General features: G+C 35.8%; 1 protein-coding gene across 1 annotated transcript; it reads right to left on the bottom strand.

Annotated features, from left to right (window-relative positions):
* Positions 1–2,859: 2,859 nt before the first annotated feature.
* On the bottom strand, positions 2,860–21,984 carry LOC131042802 (DNA-directed RNA polymerases II, IV and V subunit 12). Its single transcript, XM_057976123.2, has 4 exons — positions 21,825–21,984; positions 3,917–3,982; positions 3,667–3,759; positions 2,860–3,291 (listed from the first exon to the last, which is right to left on the bottom strand). The coding sequence occupies exons 2-4, from the start codon at positions 3,960–3,962 to the stop codon at positions 3,269–3,271; spliced, it is 162 nt and encodes a 53-aa protein (XP_057832106.1). The 5' UTR covers positions 3,963–3,982; positions 21,825–21,984; the 3' UTR covers positions 2,860–3,268.
* Positions 21,985–23,286: the final 1,302 nt, after the last annotated feature.

Below are 23,286 nucleotides of genomic sequence, written 5' to 3'. Positions count from 1 at the left end.
GAAAAGTTTCCAAAAAGCTATTGCTTGCATCATGACAAATGTTCTATTTTTAATAGGTTTACCAACCACCAAAAAAACAATGCTAACCTTTTGCTTTAGTTAATTTACCCAGATCCGTAGATCCTATTGTGAAGAACCTAAGCTATCCGATGAACACAAGGAATGGTTGAAGAAAGAAGTCACGTATCGCCTAGAGGACAAAACAACATAAAGAACCAACATACAAATGCGCCTGGTCATTTCTCCCTCCACCATAGATCTCATTTGCTTTATGCCAAGCCATCGTATGACTATAAATTCCTCATTGCAGTCTCATATTTTAACTTCACTTCAAAGGCCGCACATTTTAGAACTAGACTCGCAATTAATGCACACTAGAATTTTCATGAATCTCTAAAACTTATTATAAATCTTTCTGTGGATTAGTTTAAAGTTTTAGGGGCTCCGAACTCCCTCATATGCCAAAAGGTATTCTTTAAATCTGCTCGAGTACTAACAATGGACGCCGCCCTTATACATGATAGACACCCCATCTCATCCACTGGACAAAAACACAACAACAAAAAATAGATGCAGCCCCCCATGTGATAGGATTTCCACAACTTATAGACCAGGCTCCTAAATCGTATAATTAAAATTAAAAAAATTCCTCAATATAATTAACATTACAATACTTTTAAAATACCCATGGCACTATGGGTATATTAGTGCTCATCGATATACCACCGACACCAAAGAAAACCAAAGCTCAAATTTAAAACTCCAAGTTGTATTGTACAAGTGATACAAAAATCTTATACATGTTCTGGTATCAAGAAGTTTTAACATGAACTGAATAATACAGAAAGTACACATCACGGTAGTACCTAATAAGAGTGTATTGTATCATTAATTGAACGCTGTTTCACATGGCATTTACATATAAAACTAATTCCTTGCCATCAATTGTTGATGGTTTTTCTTGACAAATACTTCGCATGTATTGACAACCATTTATCCGTCTTCCATTCAATGCAAAGAAAAATAGCAGAAAATGTCTTTAAAAAATCTGCATTCCATACTGTTAAATTGGCCTTTGAGGGTGGCTGGAATAGAAGGCCTGTGATGAGAGGAGCTTGTAAGCTTAATCAATAGTTCCATGGAGTTTTCTGCCAAACGATGGTGGACCAAGGGTCTAAGTTTGGGGATGGCAGGGGATTGGCAGTGCAGGTGTGATGGGCTGGAGGTGCAAATACATATAATACTAAAAAAATTAGTTATAAAAAGATGTGTAAGAGCCAAGTATAAGAATTTCAAATGAAACTTCGGCATACCACGTAAAGTTTACAATATTAAACATTACAAACACGACAATGATTGGTGGAGATCTGGGAGCAAATCTTCCAATAGGGTTGAAGGGCAATGCGCCTCATGAAGGTTTGGGGGCAGTGTCCCTTGTAGGGTCCAGGAGTAGTACCCGTGGCACATTCCTTGTCATGATACAATATGGGATTGTGGAGCAAAAGCCCCGCCACCAAACACAAATTAAGGCCTTCAAAAACCACACTAACAACCTTCATGGTGAACGGCATTTTCACAATTCTATCACTTATTTTTTCCAACACAAAATCCTTACTATTCTGAAACTTGGGAATGATTTGAAATGAAGTTATAAGGCAAATTTATAGTGTTTGGGGTCTGGGTGGGGCCCATAGGCCATTAGGATTCAGGCCTGGGCACGAGTTTCAAATTTTTAATTTTTTTTTAAATGGATTTTTAACACTGCCTGGCCTGGGAGTCCCCCAGATGTCTCAAAGACATCCATGTATCTCCCATGCCAGGAAATGAAAAAAGAGAACATCCCAGAAGCAACCCATCTGCAAGGGAGGTCCTGGAAACGTCCCTGGAACAGCAAGGGGATGTCCCCTCCAAGTTCCCATGTCCCCGTCCCGGAAATGCAAGGATTTTGGAGGGGCCTGTCCTTGTGGTTCACTGTCAGAATTCTTAAATTATTTCTCAAATCGATCGTCTAAGAAGAAAGTATATTTCTTTGTCAATGAAAAGAAGTTATAAAAGACAAAATTCTCTTTGGAAAAAGCAATCTAGAACAGTCACAAAGAGACCTGCATCAGCATGAGGAGAAAGTGTCGGGAATTTAAACCATCTTATTTTTCTTGCGAGTAGGCATCTACTGATCAGAACGTTCACGGATTGTAAAATAAGTTACAGTGACCTGAATGGTAGCAGAGCCAAGGTTTGAACGTTTGATGAGAGTAGTCAGCAAGGATGAGAAAAATGAAATATTCTTTGTTTAATGGGTTATCTGCTGTATTAATGTTTGTCAAATTTTGGATAAAAAGATGGAGGAGATATTGCTTTGCTAGAAGTGCCAAGGAGTATGAGAACAACTTTTTCACTGCAGCATTTGAGATCTGCACTGCCTCCAGTGGCCCTTGGTGTTTCAGCCAAGCTTTTTATAGTTATAGCACTTTTTCCATGGGCGAAGGTGTACCTTTTATCAATTTGAGATATTGCTTGTCCTACTTATCACCCTCGATTCAAGTGGCACACCTGGCATTTCATAACAAATAAATTGAATAATGCTTGTAAATTGTTTTTTACAACTTAAAACCTGTCACATATAGTTCATTGGTCTCTCTAAAAACATCATAAACTAATAACAACAAAAATAAATTGCAAAATGAACAATTAAATCCATTATGACAATCCGCTGGAGGTATTCAACTGAATGCAACAACCAAGAAGACAAACACTCACATTCAGTTCATAAATTACTTTTCCTAGATTGCAGAAGATATAATTCTCTAAGGTTCCTAAATGAAGAGTAATGGTTTTAATAAAGGGCTTTAACAAGTTGGCTGCTTCATTCAATCAAGTTCAATAATCTTAATATAAAGTGATTAGAAATAGAGGACCATTAAAACTTTCTTTATGAAAGTTTCCTTAGCTCTATATAATAAAAATTATGTATTGTTTATCCCCAGTATGATTGCTCAAAGTAGATGAGAGAAACATCATTAAAAACGGTCCAAATATAACAATGTTCTTCAAAATAACCCGACACAAGACTGAGGGCTTGCAAAGAACTATATACTGAGTCAAAATAACCCTACACAAGACTGAGGGCTTGCAAAGAACTATATACTGAGTCAATCTGTATAAAGTTTTGTATCGTAAAACAAGAATTATTTTTCATTTACAATTTTATCCACAAGATCAAACATGATTCAAAATTTGCCCACAATAATCCAGACTCTATGGAATCAGTTCAGCGAGCTTCGTATTGAACAACTGCACAAAAGACATTTAAAGATGTGAACCTAATCTTTTCTGGATCACTGAATTAAGAAGATAAAATAAATCAACATAAGCAAGACCATATCAAAATAAAAATTTCAATCATACAGTGGAGATCTAACAGGCTTTGAAAACTTGCATCTACTCAATAGCTGTAACCTATACACACTTTGAATTTTCAGGTTTTTCAACTGTTTTCAATTGGCATTCATCATTCACCTTAAATTTTTGTGCTTTTAATTTTCTTTCCTTTCAAAATCATACTGTTTCATTAAACAACAAACTAATGGAAGAAACTAAATTAGAAAGTCACAAGGCTGAGTAGGGCAGTAAAAAGTCATTGCTACAATAAAAGGTACGAAATCTTACTCCTCCTTGTGCGTTTCTTGTACAAGATACGGTAACCACATTCTCTGCACTGGATTACATCGCCAGGCTTCAGTGCATTCTCAGCTCCACAGTCTACATTATCAGGGAAGAATGAGGAGACAGAATTGTTGGAAAAACATTAAGACAATGCATCTTAAATCACTGTGAATGTTTAGAAAGAAGGAACAATGCAAATGAATTGCAATTTTATCAATCCATTTGAGAGGGCAAGGAAAATCAATCTACGTACCTCCACAAATGTAACCGACAGGTTCAGGCACTGCAGGTCCATCCATAGTACTCAAAAGTTCAAAACCTGCTAGGCCATAAAATAATAAAATATTGTCATGAAAATATTTTCATAAAGTTTGTTGAAATTATAAATTATAAAAGGTTTGTTAAAGTTATCATGTTGTGGCTAATAATTATTTATTTAATTATTAGTCTATTATCCTCTACGCTTAAGCTAAACTTGGGCATTTAATAATATTGTACGTATTTAATTCTAATTATTAAATACACATTATCCCTTTAAGGTTGCACACATTTAGGGTTGCTAATCTCCTTTTATAAAGATTGTATTACAATTCTTTTTCTCTGAATAATAATATTTTTCTTTAGAGCCATTATTGTTTTTTTGCTTCCATTCTTCTCTGGTGTTAGGTATTTTGCTTGCAGGTGTTCTTGGGATCTCTGAAGTTGTATTTCTCAACTTCTTCATGGTATCAGAGCCTACATCTACTGCTACTTTTGTTCCTGATTTTTTAGAAGATTTTTTGGGGGCTAAGGTTTCAAGTTTTTTCAAAGTTTTTTATTTGGATTTGTGGTGCTTCTTTGTTTTTTGGACATTTTGGGCTCAAACGAACCTCACCGTTGAGCTCATAACACCCCAAACCCCTATTTTCATATTAAATTTGTCAAATTTGGACAACTTTAGCCTCTAAAAAAAATTGGTTTTTGCCCAATTTTGGGCACGAATTTCAAGAAATTTGTCAGAAAAAAAACAAAAAAATTGTTTTTGGCAGTTTTACAGCTTACCTAGGCCGAAAAGCAAAACAATTTTGAAAAACCATTTTAAAAAAAATGTTTTTTGTTTGAAAAGCAAAAAGGGTAGGGGGTCGACGGCCTCTACAGGTTCGTACGGCCCGTAGTGGGCCGTGGACCCTACCCCACCACCTGCAGCAATTGTCGCCACCCTCCGGCCCTCATGCAAGTGCCGCCACCCTTTGGCCCTCGTGCAGATGTCGTCGTTTGGCCGGTCCATACCTTGGGTCTCGCCGTCGCCAGCCCCCCGCCGACGTTTTCTGGCCCCGCACATTTTTTCCAACCCCCGCTAATTTTCCTGATGGACATTATTTTTTTCGGTAGGTGGTATTTTTACCGACGACCTGTTTTTTTTCTGACAGCAGAAAATATTCTAGGAATATTCTGCTGACGTCAGCAGTACGAACAACTTGCATGGCCCCCTGTGACCCTCTTTGTGCCCTAAAAGAGGGGTTTTTTTCTTTTGGCCATAACTTGGACATACGATATCGTTTTTTGGCAAACGAGATATCGTCGAAAAGCTAGTTTCATCTACTTTCCAGATTTGTGGGTTTCATCACCTGGTTTTGTTACTGGTACATTCTATAGCCATTTGAAGTCAGAGATGTTGTTTTCAATCCCAAGCTCATATCTTTTCACTAGTTTCTCCATTTTTCGCGATTCCAACGACGTTGAGACGGTGTTTCAGAGCTCTTCATAGTAATCCATGCACTTTTTCCAAATTTTACTCCAGGTGCATTTTATTCAATTTTTTGTGTTTTCACACTGGTGAATTACTTGGACATATGAGATTGTGGAAGCTTCTTGTTTGCGTGGGATGACTTGTTTTTGGCTGTTCTTCATGTATTTTCAGCCTTGTCTTCTTAGAACATTGTATACATCATTTTGTAAGCATTTTCCCTTTTGCAAACGCACTGAGATGAAATGCCACTATGCCTTGCATGCTTAGGATCTTGCACATCTTGTGCCTTATTGTACTCGCACTCCATTATAAAATGCCATGGGGGGTTTGATATTTGCCTTTGTTTGTCATCTACCTTTATCACGTGAGTGTTCCTTCCACGACATTAGCCTCATGATGTGTGTTAAGTGAGTGTTCCTTGTTGTTCCTTCCACGACACTAACCTTCATATGTGTTTGTACTTCCTCCTGCACTCTCGATGTTCCTGGGTCTTCGACATGCAATTTTTCTTGGCATTCAGTTTTAGTGTACCTGTCACCTCTCCCTTGTCAGCATTATGGGGGGGTTTCTCTTGTTGGTTATTGGTTCTAATGCTTCCTTGGTTTGTTGGAGTGAGCTATGTATTCAGTATTTGTTCCTATCTACTAGGCGGATGCAATGGCTGGTTACCTATGCATTTCAGTGAGATGGATCATTTACTATATGGACACTCTTTCATTATTTTTTTTTGTAGGCAACCTTCCATCTTCGATTAATCAGCTCTTCAAACTTTGGTGTTTTTTGCCATCTGTATCTTCGAGTTTAGTTGTTTGTCTTTGCTTGCCATCTAATTCGAGTAGTGTTATTTGAGGGCACTCGTGCAAATTACAATCTTTTCTACCTGATCATCTTTTATTTCAATAGAGGTTCTTCAGATCGACAGTTATTCTTCGACAGTGTTTGCAGCTTCGTACTTCAGTGGTGTTCTTCATGTTCATCCTTTGTTCCTATTTTCTGGAACATTCTCTAGTTTGGAGGCTTCTTCAATCCTTCACTAGTCTTCATCTTGTTTTGGAGTAGAGTTTTTTCCCACAGGGTTTTCTCCATTTCTCCGCTTTATAGAGATCTTTTGTACTTGGGTACCTCATCAGGCCTAGTTGTCGAGACCCATTGTTACTTTCATGCAGTTTTTAGTTCTTAGTAGTTTTTAGCTACTCCCTAAGTTCATCTTAAAGGGGGATGTTAGAGTTATCATGTTGTGGCTAATTATTAGTCTATTATCCTCTACACTTAAGCTAAACTTAGGCATTTAATAATGTTGTAGGTATTCTAATTATTAAATACACATTATCCCTTTAGGGTTTCTTTAGGGTTGCTAATCTCCTTTTATAAGGATTGTATTGTATTTCTTTATTCATTCCCTCTCTGAACAATAATCTTTTTCTTCAGAGCCATTATTGTTTTTTTGCCTCCATTTTTCTCTTGTGACAAGTATTTTACTTGCAGATGTTCTTGGGATTTTTGAAGTTGTATTTCTCAACTTCTTCGGTTCAATATAGAATCTTAACAGTCACCAGAGGGCAAAATAAATAGTCATACAAATCACAACAACAATATCAATCAAACGGGATCATTATGTATAGAATCTTCAAATGAAGCAGCTAAATATGTATCAAAAACTTAAGGACAAAACAAACCAAAGAAAAGAAATTTAAGATATTACCAATATTAAATTTTAGCAATGTCAACATCTAGAAGTTTTATGTTGAGAAGTAAAACAGCTGCAGATCCAACCAGCAGTTGAATCTTTTTGTATAATTTTTTTCTTTTATCAGTTGCAGAGTATAAGTTATCCGCATCATTGTCTGTATAGCATGAAACAGAACATTTCAGAACTTTAAACCATTCAACTATTTAGCCTTGATATGTTTGCCTGATAAAATGCAACATGAAGCCAAAGGGGCTTGCTTCTATGTGAAGCTTTATGTTGACGCTATGATACTCTATTAGACTATTGTTCCTTTGTTTCACAGTCCTTTTGCATCTGAATTCTGAAATATGAAGAAGATGTTTGCCACTAGTTTCTGCAATATAATCAGAACTGGAATTTTCCTCTACCTATAGAGCTAAGAAGAAAAATATAGTTCTCAAGTTTCACTGACAATCATTGGAATTTTCAATGCAACCATCTTAATGTCACCCAAGAAAAGGAGAATAGAATGAACTCCTTTAATAAAGCTTGGGTAATAACAGTGGCTTGAGCAAATGATTGATGGTTGTCCTGCTACATAAATCATCAAGAAATAGGGTTTAATGAGTATACATGTGATATATCCCTATGGAATTGTGACAACAACATACACAGTGAAATGAATGAGAAGGGAAATGACAACAAAACCTCATGCTATACATTCTTCATTACTTCTGTGCAAACAGATTTACAAAGATGAGATTGAGTGAATACAAACGGTCCAGAGGACATACATATGCACAAATTAGTCAAAGCTTATCTACAGAGGGACACCTCATACAATCTAAGTTCTAACTGATATGCAGTGACTGAACCATTTATGTGTAAGGAGAAATTATTCAGTCTAACCAAGTTTGTGCACAGACAGATGCAGTTTAAGATGAGTTTCATCAGTAGTTGATATTTTATATGGTGATCTTTCATAGTGTATCAAACCATGTGACGACTTATTGGAACTCAATATGCATAGTTTTGAGTCAATCTTTTTCGCCCTCATAATCCTTGTTGATCTATGATTCATAGTTAACAAAATCACAGCTCTTACAACCATGAATGGTCCCCCTAGCACTCATTACATGTAGGTGATGCTCACAGTGGTGAAGCGGTGGAATTTTCTGGGAGGTACTACTCTGCTCAAACACGCTTAACCATAGAATTTCACCCACAATCAAGCCCACTGAGCTCACTACCCTGTTTTCAAAACCTTCAGCATATGTTGTGCCCAAACCATGCAATGAGTGTTAAGTGGACTACTACTTAGGACATATGACTCAATGAAGATTGACTCCAAACGATACAATTGAATCCAAATAAATCATCACATAAGTTGATATTTTAGTTCTGTTTTCAACTTTTTTGTTAAGTAAGTCAGTAACATCCCTAATAAGAAATTCGTCAATCAAGTAACACTGATGAACTTCACAAGGAGGAAAGAATCATCAGTGATGACAAAGAAGACCATATTGCTACACAATCTACAGTGGGTATGTTGTACCACAAAATAATGAAAATACAACAAGATAAGGAGATAATGTGAAGGTAGAATTGGTGACAAGTTAGACAAACTATTGAGCAGGATGATTCATGCAAAGAACACTAATCGGGTGGTACAGGAAAGTTGGTACAGCAAAGGAAGAAGCGGTAAACAAAGATGAATTAGATTTCACATTAAAGGATTGGGATGAAATGTAATGAGACGCCAAAAGAGGTATGATTCTGGAGTGCATTTAAAGTGGGAAAAAATCTTAATTGTAGAAAGGTGTTAACACTGTGGATAGGTGGTGTTAATGTGGCCATGCAACGATAAATAATGTACTTAACTAGTCGCATAAATAGAATACATGAGGAAAGGCTTTAGAGTATATAGTTGCCATATTAATTAGTGGGGTCTAAGGCAGCCAAAGGTTATGAAATAGTTACATACTTTATCAAGAATATGAATGAATGAGTTTTAATGACGTCCACGAGACCATCGGACTATGGGACCAAGAGCATCTTTGTTAATAATTTTCAGGTTCTTTTTGTTAATGCATGATAGCTTCAATAAGATAAATGATTGAATGAGAGATAAATGAAGTCTCTCATTCAATCATTTATCCTATCGATAATTATGATGAAGAACTTCAAGCTATTAATCCTTCATTTGATAACCATTCTTCATTTGTATATGATCAATCTACTTAGTTCGATTAAATGCTTAACTATCAATAATCATCCTATAGCATAGAATCCCGATTTAATATCGATTACATTATTTGTGTTCACCGATTATTAAAACGGGCTAACCAATGCAATCCGATTTATATCGGTTAACATATTTAATAGTAAACAAATGACTATCGGATCAACCAAACACCGATTAGTATTGGGTGTCAATATAAGCTTGCACCGACTGATATCGGGTTATGCATGCACCGATTAATATCGAGTGGCAAGGTAAATATGCACCGATTGGTATCGGGCTGTGAAGTTAAGCATACACTAATTGGTATCGGTTGTTAAGATAAACATACACCGATTGGTATCGGTTGTTAAACATACACCATTTGTTATTATTGCGATTAGCAAAGGGGCACGATCAAGTAATGTCTTGATCGGACATGTCTAAAAGACATGACCGGTCAAGGCATTGCTTGATCGTACCCAGCTTGCATATATATATCAAATGGCATTTGTGAGAAAGGACATCGAAATCAATAAATGCTCCTCTCACCTGCCATACAAAAGAAGAAAATCAGATTTATCATATAAATAGATAATACATAGATCAAGAAAATATAAACTAGAATATATCTTGCATATTGAATTGAGAATTGAACATCATTTACACTTTTCGTTGCTGATTCTTTTGTTGTGGATCTTGATCAAGAAGCCCGTTGTTTTGTGAAGTCTTGCCTCCTCAAATAACTTGTTTAGATTACCCCCTTCAAATTGTCGTCATATTGAGTATGGATATCTTGAAAGATGAAGTGCCATTCAGTTTCCACCACTCCTTTATTGCAGAAAAGACAAGTTCATTCATCCCACTCCTCCTTAGGGACTGCCCATCTACTTGTCTCACATCTAAGATGGTGGGACCCAATTCTGATTTGTGCAACTAGAAATCTAGCCTTTCCCTTAATTGCTGTCCTTAGGTTGTCTTTTTCATCATGCTCCCCCAGGGGGTTGAACTCTTTGATATAATGTGTTTTTTCCAACCAACTTGCTTTGTCCACATGGAAGTTCTAAATTTTTCTTACAGTTTTTTATCTCATCATTACTATTGGGACAATTTTGCAAATCAATGTCCCACTTGCTGATCCATTTGTTTTTCTACTTCTTCCATTTTAATTCCTCCTCAACAACCATTTTGGGCCCATGTTGCTTATCTATGTTTTTAACTTTCTTTAAATAGCTTAGCAAATGTACTATTGTTGAGGCCTCCATTGGAAACATTCTTCCTTATGCTAAAAGAATCTCATAGGGAATTGTTGACTTGACTTTGAGACTACTGATGATTAGATGCTTTTGAATTCTTTCTAGTTGCCTCCATTTCTGGTTTGACATGTTACTCCCCCAAATCTCACAACCAAAAAGGACAATTGGTGTAACCAACAAACCAATGAAAGTTTTTTTGGTTTTCCAATCCCATAATTCCGCTTTCCTAGATATGTTTTGCAAGAAATAAGAGGCCTTCCATCCTCCTTGAATCCTTTTTGACCTACAAGTCTCCCAGCTGAGCTTGCGGTGGAAATTAATTCCCATGTACTTGTATTCTTCCACTATCTCCAACGGCCAGCCATCAAACATGAAGCTAATTTGTCGTTTCTTTCGTTTCAAAGAGAAGATCATGACTTTAGTCCTGCTATTATTTACTTGCATTCCAACCTCTTGGCAAAATAGTTCAAGTGCCTTCAAATGTTCCTTCAAACCGCTCACAATCTTTGCAATTAGAATAAGATCATCTGCATATAAAAGTGGTTTTACAACATAACCTGCAAGTTGAATACCTTCACCATTATTCTTGTTTAGCCACTCTTCAAGTTTATCAATATATAGTCCAAACAAAGTGGAGGAGAGAGGACACCCCTGTTTAACCCCAATGTCACTTCCAAAGCATTCAGACATCCCCTCCCTTGTTCTGATTTTAGCTCTATTGCCCTAATTGTGAAACATCCAAAATTAAAACTTTTTGCATTCGAAGTTGTCATATGAAGTCTTAATGTCTATCTCTAGAACACCCCAACCAAAGTTCTAACTTTTGCGTATGAAAGTTGAAAATTCTAACTTTTGCAACTAAAAGTTGAAATTTCTAACTTTCGTGCTCTATGTTCCAAAATTCTAACTTTTGCGCTCTATTTTCCAAAACTCTAACTTTCGGGACTGAAAGTCAAAATTTCTAACTTTATGCTCGGTTATTCCAAGAATCTTAACCTACGGACTTTTGAAACCGCTCTGAAGTTATTTAAAGGCTTCTTGTTCACATAATGTAACTCATGGCTGTGAGTGCTGCAAATATTCTCAAACAGACAATTTTGAAAGAGACAGTGATTGCAGACATGCTTGCAAACTGTGGAAAGCATATGCACAGCAATTGGACGGTTTGGTAGACTGGTGCAGTTGATTCCAAACTTCCGCTCATCTTCAATGCCCGCACAGTGGAAGCTATAGAACAGGTTATGAACATCCATCCAAGCATAAAGAGAAGGCTTATTATTGCTGCAAATGCTCCTGAAGGCATGCATACAAAATGCAGAATCATATACAAGGCGAATGAATTGTTTGACAAGTTGCCTCGAAAGAATGTACTCTCATGAATGCCACAATTACAAATAATGCACAATATAAATTCAAAACAAATGCAACTGGCTGCGAGAACAGAGAAGTCAAGACCTTTATCAGAAGGTGTACTTGTGAGTGCCATGTTAGATATGCATGCAAAATGTGGTTACATAGACGTGCCAACGTTGGAGCTTTGAAATAGCGAATGGATACTATGAAGAGTACAAGAATATTGATTTTTGTCTGTATTATAGTTGGAAATGTTCCCATAGGCCTGCATACAAAATGTGGTATCATAGATAACGCGGCTGAATTGTTTGACAGAATGCATCAAAGAGACGTTAACTCATCAAATGCAATAATTGCAGGATATGCGCAGAATGGACTTTTTAAGAAGGCTTTATAAAATTTTAAGCTAACGCAATTGTAGGCATAAAGCCAAAATCAACAACCTTTCTCTATTCCCTTCCAGGCCTGCGCAGTTATGGGAGCTTTATTATAGTGTATGGACATCCACAAAAACAAAAAGGAATGAAGAGTCTTTGTTAAATGTTGTGTTTGCAGTTGTGCTCATAGATTGCATGTAAAATATGGAATCACAAAGCACCTAAATCGTTTGATATAATGCTTTGCAAAGATGGAATATTTTGGAATGTGTGCCATACGTGGAAGCTTAGACAAAACGTGGAACTGTTGGCAGTACACCCAAAGAGAATGCCCTCGCATGCAACGCAATGAATACAGGACCAGGGAAGATGAAAGTGCGGACCATGCATGTTAACTATCTCCCAAATGCTTCACAGAAATGTCGTCACAAGGAATACAACAACTACAGGTGAGACAGGGTAATGGCATCCACGGAAGCAGAGAAAGAATAAAGGAAATTTGTGGGGTGTTTTTATTGTAAATGTTCTGATAGACATGTTTGCAGCATGGAAAAACAACAAGACAAGTGAACCATTTGACAAAACGCTCAAAGAAATGTGGTCTTACAACTTGCTCATGATTGCAGATATATACACAATAAATTTGTTGGAAAAGTTTTAAAAACGTTCAAGCAAATGCAGTTTGTATGCATACAACTGAATTCAACAACTTTTTTTGAGCGTCCTCCAAGCGTGCACATCAATGGAAGCTTTAGAAAAGGGTATGGACATCCATCAAAGCATCAAGGACAGAGAAATTTTGTCAGATGTTATTGTTACAAGTGTTGTCGTAAACATGTATGCAGAATGTGAAGGTGGTAACAAGGCAAGTACATTATTTGATAATGTTTCCTCTTATCAGCCTGTAAAAGAGCAGAAATCTGGATTTCACAGACGGAATGTTGAATGCATGATATATACAAAATTGCTTTGAAACCTTCGAGCTAAAGCAATTGACTAGTGTAAATCTAAATTTCTCTCCGAAGTTAATTTTTTGTCAAGACATTGAAGCTGGCAATGCTTTGATATATTTTGATGAACGTGGAAGCAGAGACAGAGCATGTGAACAGTCTGATGAGATGTTTGTTCTCATGAAATGGTGATTGCCAAATTATGAAAGATTGTTAGCAACATACGAAAGGATTTTCAGTTACATTTCAAAATTATCGCAGGGGATTCCAATCACTCGTAATATAATCTTGAATGACTTTTGCAAAGGAGGGAGACTAAATGAAGCAGAGGAATTACTTTTTGAAATAAAAGAAAAGGAATCTGTTCTTCATATATTTAGTTCACTATTTCAATCAATGAGATCGTTGACAGGTATTTAATACATGACTCCAAAGGATGTTCTATGCATTACAATGCCACTCTTGTGATAAGGTTCTTGGTAATGGAGATGATCATCATGTCTGCATTAGAGGTGGTTAGTCTCTCTCCCTCTCTCACGCAATAATGACTCATCCAAATGTGCCAAACTGTGTGTGTAAAAAAGGTATAGTAATTGAAATAGTTGGCTTCTTAGAGAAACAAATTGTACAAGGTGTTTTTATTGCATACGATCATTGGATGGTGAGATGATTACAAAATCAAGTGAAGCTGACAAAGATGAAGAAGCACATCAGGGTAACTCATGAATTACAAGTTACAATTCCTTTTTGTAAAAAGTGACTTTATGTCACATGTTTGTAATCAAGTTAAAAAATAAACTTTATTTAGGCAAAAATTAAGAAATTTCTAACTAAAATAAAGCTCATTTATTTTTCTCAAAATGGAAAGGTAGTTACCTAGGTAGTTATTAGGTGGTTACTAGTTAGTTATCCTCAAAAGATTATAAATACAAGGATATTTGCATTGTAAAAGGGACTTTTACAAAGGGGAAACTCTGCAGAATTTTATAGAGAAACTATTTATAGAGGTACTATGTGAGAACTTTTGTTGTTCATACCTCATTCCTAAGGGTTTTTGAACTTGTAGATTTTCAAAAGAATAATGAAGAATGTATTGAGTTTGTATGTCTCAAATGTATTCGTGAGTTATTATTGCTAATTTCTCATATGTTGAATGTATTGGTTGAATTCATTGGTTTTCAGTTCAATGATATATGTAATCGATTTGATGAAACACATCATTTTCTGGTATCTTGACTTGTATGTGCTAATACATATTGTTTGTAATTAGGGATGGCGGATTCCAATTGCCTTAGGCAACATTGGAATCCGCCTAAGGGTCTGGTCCCTCCTTCAGCGTGTAGGGCTGATCCCTCTCTCACGGCACACTCTAAACCACACGCCTCATTCTAAAGTGCACCCACAAATAGGACCTACCCTATTTTGTTAAGGCATTTCAATAAAAGGGGAAATTAATAAATAAAAGGTTAAATATAAAAGTGAGGCCGACCTAACTAATCAACCTTGCTCCTCATATAAATGAACATCAAATTCATTTCATCACACACTACAACTTGCCATGCAAAATATATATACATCTGCTCAATGAAGGTTGAAGTAGCGATTACCTATATACATCAGCAAGCATCTCTGAATTCAGCGAATTATATTTAGAAGGCAGCAGATCACCATTAGAAGTCAGCGAACCATTGTAGGTACACAGAGAATTCCCTTGAAGGCTCAGCAAACCCTATTGAAGGACTGTGAACTAGTTCAAGGTGCAGCAAATATCATTCAAGTGGCAGCAATCATCATCTTTGTGTCAGTGGGATAATCTTGGGGACTGCAACCTCAAATCTGCCATCCTTCTTTTGACAGCAACATCTGTACTCCAGATAAGTGTGTAATCATCATATGAATCTAATCCATAATCAAATCTGAGGATCTTTTCCGGCTGGGTTTTTCCTCCTAGGAAGTTTTCCCAGGGTAATTGTGTCTTGTACTTATTGTGTTCTTTTCTTGGTTAAGCTTAAATATGGAAAACTATAAACTATTCATTTAATCAATTTAGTTAGTAATTAAATTCTGATTTTCTGAGTTTACATTAATCTGAAAGTGTTAAAATCAACAATACACCCTGTCTCTTCGTATGTTGAGGTTTATTGTACTTCTTTCATCATCATTGCGTGACTAAACCTATTTGGTGATAATCCCTTTTATAATCGTTATCATTTATGGAATCCTACTTTTGGTATTCGTATGTCTTCCAGTAGGGTTTCTGTTATCCATCCTCTTTTAGTTTTATGTTTTCTCCTTTATGTACTTTCAAGTTAAAAGTACACAAAAATCCTAAAAAACCCTATCATACAAGGGAGCTGTCCCTCTCAAACATAGAGGAAGATTGCAGTTTCATAGCAATCTCTCCAATTGTTGGCACGATTGTCACTGCTCTTTGGGCGATGTAATGTCCCCTTTTGGGCTTGCCCTAAATCTTGCCCTAGATTACTATTCTCAATTGATAAGGGAGGATTAGAGAGATTCTTTTTTCATTCAGATCAGACTGTAGATCGAACTTCTGTATATATCTTGCATATTAATCTATTTGTATGTGTATTCTATCTGCATAAGGAAATCACTGGTAATCATAACCAGAAGCTGTTATAAGCAATCAGTCAGTTTCGATGTGGCTAACTGCAGGTCTATGTCTTTGAGTCTGATCCAATTCTGAGTGCAGTCTATTTCTCTCCGACTGATTTATGTGTTATGGATATATAAGAAATTAAGTATGACTGTCATACATATTGCAGTCTGTATTAATTTTACTACTGAGTTCTGCATAAGAACATTATCAAGCTTCATATATTAAGCATACGTATTAAGCACATCCCCAACCAAGAACAAAGATGTTACTGCCTGTAACTTAATAACAGTTCTGATCTGATCTGATCTGATCTGATCGATGGTGATCTCACTGGATGCTTTGATTCCTTTCCTTTATATCTCTCAATGTGAGGGAGGGGTCACACCTCTTCATCATGTATGCCCTTTGGCAAGAGGCACACCTTTTCACCATCAGCGCCCTTTGAAAGAGTGCAACTCTTAATTATTTCTGCCCCTTTGAAAGGGACACAACCTTTCACAATCAGATCTGCACCTCTAATTCCCAAATTATCCCCCTCAAATGAGATTCTCTTCTCCCTTTCGTATCTCATGTTTGAGGGAATCAAAGCTTTTCATTTCATGTCTTTGACCACTTATGAACTTAATTAGAATTTACTTATATTTAATTATATTCTTTTTGTAATGTCCCTTCTCAATTCTGATTTTTTGGCCTAGATATTTCGTCAAACACTTGGCTAACAGGGTCTCATTTTGCTGGTCTTAGTTTCAGTTTAATATAAGGGACATCAAACACTAATTCATCATGAAAGAACATTCAAAAATAATTTGAAATGAAAGTATGATAAACATGTATTGCTTAGACGACAACCTAGATGAGTAACAAGACAATTGAAGCTCACAAACATGGACAACTACCAACTGTCATTATGTCGAATAGTTATCGCACAACCTCAGAAATTAATCATATAAGATGCAGCCATAAACTCCTTCAACCTTTATTCATATGATAACTCAATATGACATTACAAAGATCAAACACGTGGACTGATAACAACTACTAATTCTCAGACTTCTGAGGACAATGGCACTCATAAACTTATGCACATCAACTGAAATGTACAATGAATTCTGTTTGCAAATGAACCTGGTATGAATCGCTTAAGTGTGGTGATAAAGAATCAAGCAATATCCAAGTCTTTGAAGCCCTCCCAATGCCAAATCGAACTGTTCTTTAATTTGCCTTGCTGCAGATGTGAATGACTGATAACAAATAATTAACAGCTCGAAATATCTCCTTTAGACCCCTAGGAATGATCGCTGTCCTCTCCCAAGTATGGCGCTATTTCCCTATACCAAGTTCGATGCTCAAAATGGAAGATATGAATGAAATCGTGGGAAAGGGAGGCAGGGTACGAATCTGATTCAGACTGATATACAAGCTGCAACTTCACTCAAATCACCTCCAAAATGCATTGAAGAGGATCGCCCTTCCTTATAGATAAAATCGCTGTCTACAAACACATGAAAGGATGCCTCCACAATGACTTATAAGCAAAATCAAGGTGCATAGAGGGACTGGTCGACTTTGTCTCAGACCTGGAAATATGCTGTTATCTCCACAATCTAATCTCCAATAAACCTCCAATAGAATGGCCTAGCCTTCAAATAAAAATTGATGCACATATAAGCCAATGAAGAGCTGAAATCATCAAACCCGAATATCTGAAGACTCAACTGAAATCATCCACTATGAACAGATATGAAAAACTCTAATTAGCTTAATGTGAAGAACTGAATGTCCCTCACTCTCAAGGCAACCCTTCAGAGGATCTTTCACCTCCTCAATTATGCGGATCGAAGGGAGGTATCGTTCCCTAAGATCAAATCTGCGGACAACCCTTGGCTCCACAACCACAATACAAGAAGATAACAAACAACTGATGATCAACCATGTATTCCCCTCTTCTATTTTTTTTTTTCTTAACTCATCATAAGATTCCTTCTAGAAGATTGGGGTAGGTACACTTTATTATTATTTTATTACACATGTTATTTAAATGCACTTTTAAAATATTATTTCATTATTATTAAAGTGCACACGTCTCATGATACGTGTTATCCCCTTATATTGCCATAAAACCAAATAAAATGAAATGTGAAGCCACCAAATCTCCGCCAAGTTGACCCCCTAATCAACTCCTTGGCCTACGAGGGTCATTTATATGTTATTATCTCCACAATCTAATCTCCAATAAACCTCCAATAGAATGGCCTAGCCTTCAAATAAAAATCGATGCACATATAAGCCAATGAAGAGCTGAAATCATCAAACCTGAATATCTGAAGACTCAACCGAAATCATCCACTATGAACAGATATGAAAAACTCTAATTAGCTTAATGTGAAGAACTGAATGTCCCTCACTCTCAAGGCAACCCTTCAGAGGATCTTTCACCTCCTCAATTATGCAGATCGAAGGGAGGTGTCATTCCCTAAGATCAAATCTACAAACAACCCTTGGCTCCACAACCACAATACAAGAAGGCTCCACAACCAACTAATGATCAACCATGTATTCCCCTCTTCTATTTTTTTTTTTTCATAACTCATCATAAGATTCCTTCTAGAAGATTGGGGTAGGTACACTTTATTATTATTTTATTACACATGTTATTTTAATGCACTTTTAAAATATTATTTCATTATTATTAAAGTGCACACGTCTCATGATATGTGTTATCCCCTTATATTGCCATAAAACCAAATAAAATGAAATGTGAAGCCACCAAATCTCCGCCAAGTCGACCCCCTAATCAACTCCTTGGCCTACGAGGGTCAATTATATGCTGTTATCTCCACAATCTAATCTCCAATAAACCTCCAATAGAATGGCCTAGCCTTCAAATAAAAATCGATGCACATATAAGCCAATGAAGAGCTGAAATTATCAAACCCAAATATCTGAAGACTCAACCGAAATCATCCACTATGAACAGATATGAAAAACTCTAATTAGCTTAATGTGAAGAACTGAATGTCCCTCACTCTCAAGGCAACCCTTCAGAGGATCTTTCACCTCCTCAGTTATGCGGATTGAAGGGAGGTATCGTTCCCTAAGATCAAATCTACGGACAACCCTTGGCTTCACAACCACAATACAAGAAGATAACAAACAACTGATGATCAACCATGTATTCCCCTCTTCTATTTTATTTTTTTTCATAACTCATCATAAGATTCCTTCTAGAAGATTGGGGTAGGTACACTTTATTATTATTTTATTACACATGTTATTTTAATGCACTTCAAAAATATTATTTCATTATTATTAAAGTGCACACATCTCATGATATGTGTTATCCCCTTATATTGCCATAAAACCAAATAAAATGAAATGTGAAGCCACCAAATCTCCGCCAAGTCGACCCCCTAATCAACTCCTTGGCCTATGAGGGTCAATTATATGTTGTTATCTCCACAATCTAATCTCCAATAAACCTCCAATAGAATGGCCTAGCCTTCAAATAAAAATCGATGCACATATAAGCCAATGAAGAGCTGAAATCATCAAACCTGAATATCTGAAGACTCAACCGAAATCATCCACTATGAACAGATATGAAAAACTCTAATTAGCTTAATGTGAAGAACTGAATGTCCCTCACTCTCAAGGCAACCCTTCAGAGGATCTTTCACCTCCTCAATTATGCAGATCGAAGGGAGGTGTCATTCCCTAAGATCCCTTGGCTCCACAACCACAATACAAGAAGGCTCCACAACCAACTAATGATCAACCATGTATTCCCCTCTTCTATTTTTTTTTTTCCATAACTCATCATAAGATTCCTTCTAGAAGATTGGGGTAGGTACACTTTATTATTATTTTATTACACATGTTATTTTAATGCACTTTTAAAATATTATTTCATTATTATTAAAGTGCACGTCTCATGATACGTGTTATCCCCTTATATTGCCATAAAACCAAATAAAATGAAATGTGAAGCCACCAAATCTCCACCAAGTCAATCCCCTAATCAACTCCTTGGCCTACGAGGGTCAATTATAGGCCAACCTCGTGAATATCCACGTGCTAAGGAGAAGGGGACATTACACTTTTAAATTTAAATTTAAATTTTATTATTATCATTTACCATTAAATTGAATTTCAAAGTGGGGACATTACAAGCGAACAAGGTTAATTTTGGAGAAACAAGCTCTAACTTGATTATAGAGTTTATGAACTGCAGCTCTGAGTTCGTAAGGGATCCCAAGTTCCCCCATTCTACTCCAAAGTTTGTCCCTAGGAACCGTGTCAAAAGCTTTCTTGAAACAACAAAAGGCTTCTTGCCCTTGTGAATCTCAAACCTTCTCAATGAAGTGTTTAAGAGTGATGCAGTGGTCAATGATGGAGTGCTTTGGTCTGAAACCTGCTGGTCCTTTAGCTATTTTACCTTCTCTTTCTGCCCAGCTGCTGATTCTCCACTCTATCATACTCCCAAAACGCTTTCCAAGAAGCAGATTGATCATAATAGTACGAAAGTTAGAAGAATTGTTAACATCTCCACTTTTGTGCAAAGGAATCACCACACTTGTTGTCCATTCAACCGGAAAGCTGCTGCTTTGAAAGGCCTTTTTAAAAAAGTTCTTGATGTGAGGAGCAAGGAGCTCTATTCCCCATTTTTAAAATTCAGCTTGCAACCCGTCAATGTCCTAATCTTTACCGCTTGCCAAATTTCTTATACCTTGCTTCGGATCTTCAACCAAGAAGAGCTCATATGATAAGACGCATTAAGATATAAATATTGTATGCTTGCTTCTGCTCAATTAAGAAAAAGGCATACACAATATTCAAAACTATATTTTCATGATTCTACTACTCCCAACAAAGTAGACAATGGACTTGGGTCTTGGAATTGATAGATTGGTTTAAATCATTAAAGTATTATAGTGCTGCCTTCCTCTACAGTGAAACACATGTTTTTAGCATATGGAAAACTTGTATGTGATGAGTTCTGTGTGACTCTATAGAAGTTAACAGTTCACCATCGACTCTTAACATACTTAGCATGCTTGCTTTTACTGACACCATTGTTCATTGGTTAAGGTGTTTGAATCCTGTAATGAACAGCAGGGTTCCAATATTCATGTTGAATATTTCATGGCCAAAACATATGATGATGGCAATGCCTTTCAATTTGACGAAATCTGTTTATAGAACCTATCAGTATATATAGAATGCAATTCGTCTACATCCTCAATATAAGGTACGATATTCCTGTTGTTTATGTTGGTACCAAGACTTAGTTATCCACTCCAGGGACGATTTTAGTGGCGGGAAACCCATAAAAATCGGACTCACCTCTGAGTTCGAGTCCCAGAAACCCTATAAATCTCATATCCGAAACCTGCGTGTACCTCCATCTACTGATTCCGGAGCCAATCAGAAGTCATATTCTCCATATATATTCACAAACATAAAAAATGGGCATCGCACTATTCAGAGGTCATTCTAAAGTCTAAAGAATAACAAAACATTCCTGACTCATAGAAAGAGTTAATTTTTGAAAGAAAAAAAGAGTTGCTCGTTTTTGGGCAGCACAGCCGAAGCGGATTTGACAGCATCAGAGGTTGTTCAAGCAAATAGAAAGTAAAGACGCAGGTATAGATATAAAACAAAAACAAGTGATACGTGTACTATGCTGCTCATACTACAGACAAGGTGGAATTAGTAATTTATTGATTTTCTTTCTAAATTTTGAGAAAGAAAAGAGGCTTATATATTTCAATTGAATCTTTGAAAGACTCGGACGAAGGGTGAGTAAAAGGGAAAACACTAGTAAAGTGAGTTATTATCAGTTATGCATCTGAATCTCTTAAAATAAGGATACCTTATTTCATTGCCCTAATTCAGACGTGAGGGTAAATTTCATTTTTAAAAGAAGAGAAATCTGAAGAAATGAATAAAACGTACAGCTACAACTGTAATGAAATGGTTAACAAACCTGCTAAATATCTTCCAACAGTTCCAAAAGACGAGATTACTAAATTTATTTCCTCCTCTGCGTATAAACCCTAATCCTTTATCTTTGTATTCAAGTGACACGATGAATATTTTATAAAGAAATTTATAGCACTCGCTCGGTGTGCAATATAGTCTACCTTGTATGGAATTTAATGAAGTCAATGTATTAAATAAACGGAAGATAGGCCTAGTCTAATTTGTATGGAATTTAATTTATTAAGCAGTATGGAAGATTGTTTAATTTCAACTATCTTCGAATTGCATTATTATTTAACATTTTTTAGATTTTACTTTTTACAATTATTTTATTTACTTTTTCAATAAGATATATGAGTTGGGTTTGATCAGATCTATAATTGTAGATTTATCTTTAAATTTCAAATTAAACTAGCAATTGCACCTTGGTGTACAATGGGTACGCCGAAGAGGTGTGGAAAATCTATAAGGAAATTTTTTTGTCTACTTTTTGTATACATGTGTTGTACACGAGGTCAATTGATAGAACACTTAGCAAGTGATGTTTTTGTGCAACAAAGGATTAAATGGAGAAGTGATGGCTTCAAATCAACTATGCATTCACTTTAGGGGATAGATATAGCGAAGATGTAGATGGAGATGGAGAAGGAAAGAGATATAGGCAAGAGAGGGGGAGATGTAAAAAGAGAGAAAGGAGATGGAAGATATATATATACACACACACACACACACACACACACACACATGTATGTATATACATGTATATATGTATGTATATATATATATATATATATATATATATATATATGTATATATAGATATATATATGTATGTATATGTATATATACATATATGTACATGTATACACATATATATATATACATATACATACATATATATGTATACGTATACATACATATATATGTATATATACGTATACATATACATATATATGTATACGTATATGTATATACATCGAGGAAGCAGGGTGGCTAGCCTAACAAATATATATATATATATATATATATATATATATATATATATATATATATATATATATATATATATATCTATATATATATATATCTATATATATACACATGTATATATATATACATGTATATATATACATATAGATGTATATGTATACATATACATATGTACGTATATGTATACATATGTATACGTATACATATGTATACGTATATGTACACATATACATATACATATGTATATATGTGTGTGTGTATATGTACACATATACATATACATGTATACGTATACATATACGTATACATATATGTGCATATGTATATGTATACATATACGCATACATATGTATACATATATGTACATATGTATACGTATACATATGCGTATATGTATACGTATACATATGCTTATATGTATACGTATACATATACATACATATGTATACATATGTATACATATACGTATATGTATAC

Source organism: Cryptomeria japonica, chromosome 10, assembly GCF_030272615.1.
Source record: "Cryptomeria japonica chromosome 10, Sugi_1.0, whole genome shotgun sequence".
NCBI lineage: Eukaryota > Viridiplantae > Streptophyta > Pinopsida > Cupressales > Cupressaceae > Cryptomeria > Cryptomeria japonica.
Note: the sequence above shows the minus strand (reverse complement) of the source record. Positions and strands in the feature narration are given on the sequence as shown.

Excerpts from the sequence above, each read along its gene's own strand:
- LOC131042802 (XM_057976123.2), bottom strand. The coding sequence starts at position 3,962 with ATGGATGGACCTGCAGTGCCTGAACCTGTCGGTTACATTTGTGGAG. Across the intron at positions 3,760-3,916 it reads TGTCGGTTACATTTGTGGAG|ACTGTGGAGCTGAGAATGCA; the intron begins GTACGTAGATTG and ends CTGATAATGTAG. Across the intron at positions 3,292-3,666 it reads CAAGAAACGCACAAGGAGGA|TTGTTCAATACGAAGCTCGC; the intron begins GTAAGATTTCGT and ends TCTTTTGTGCAG.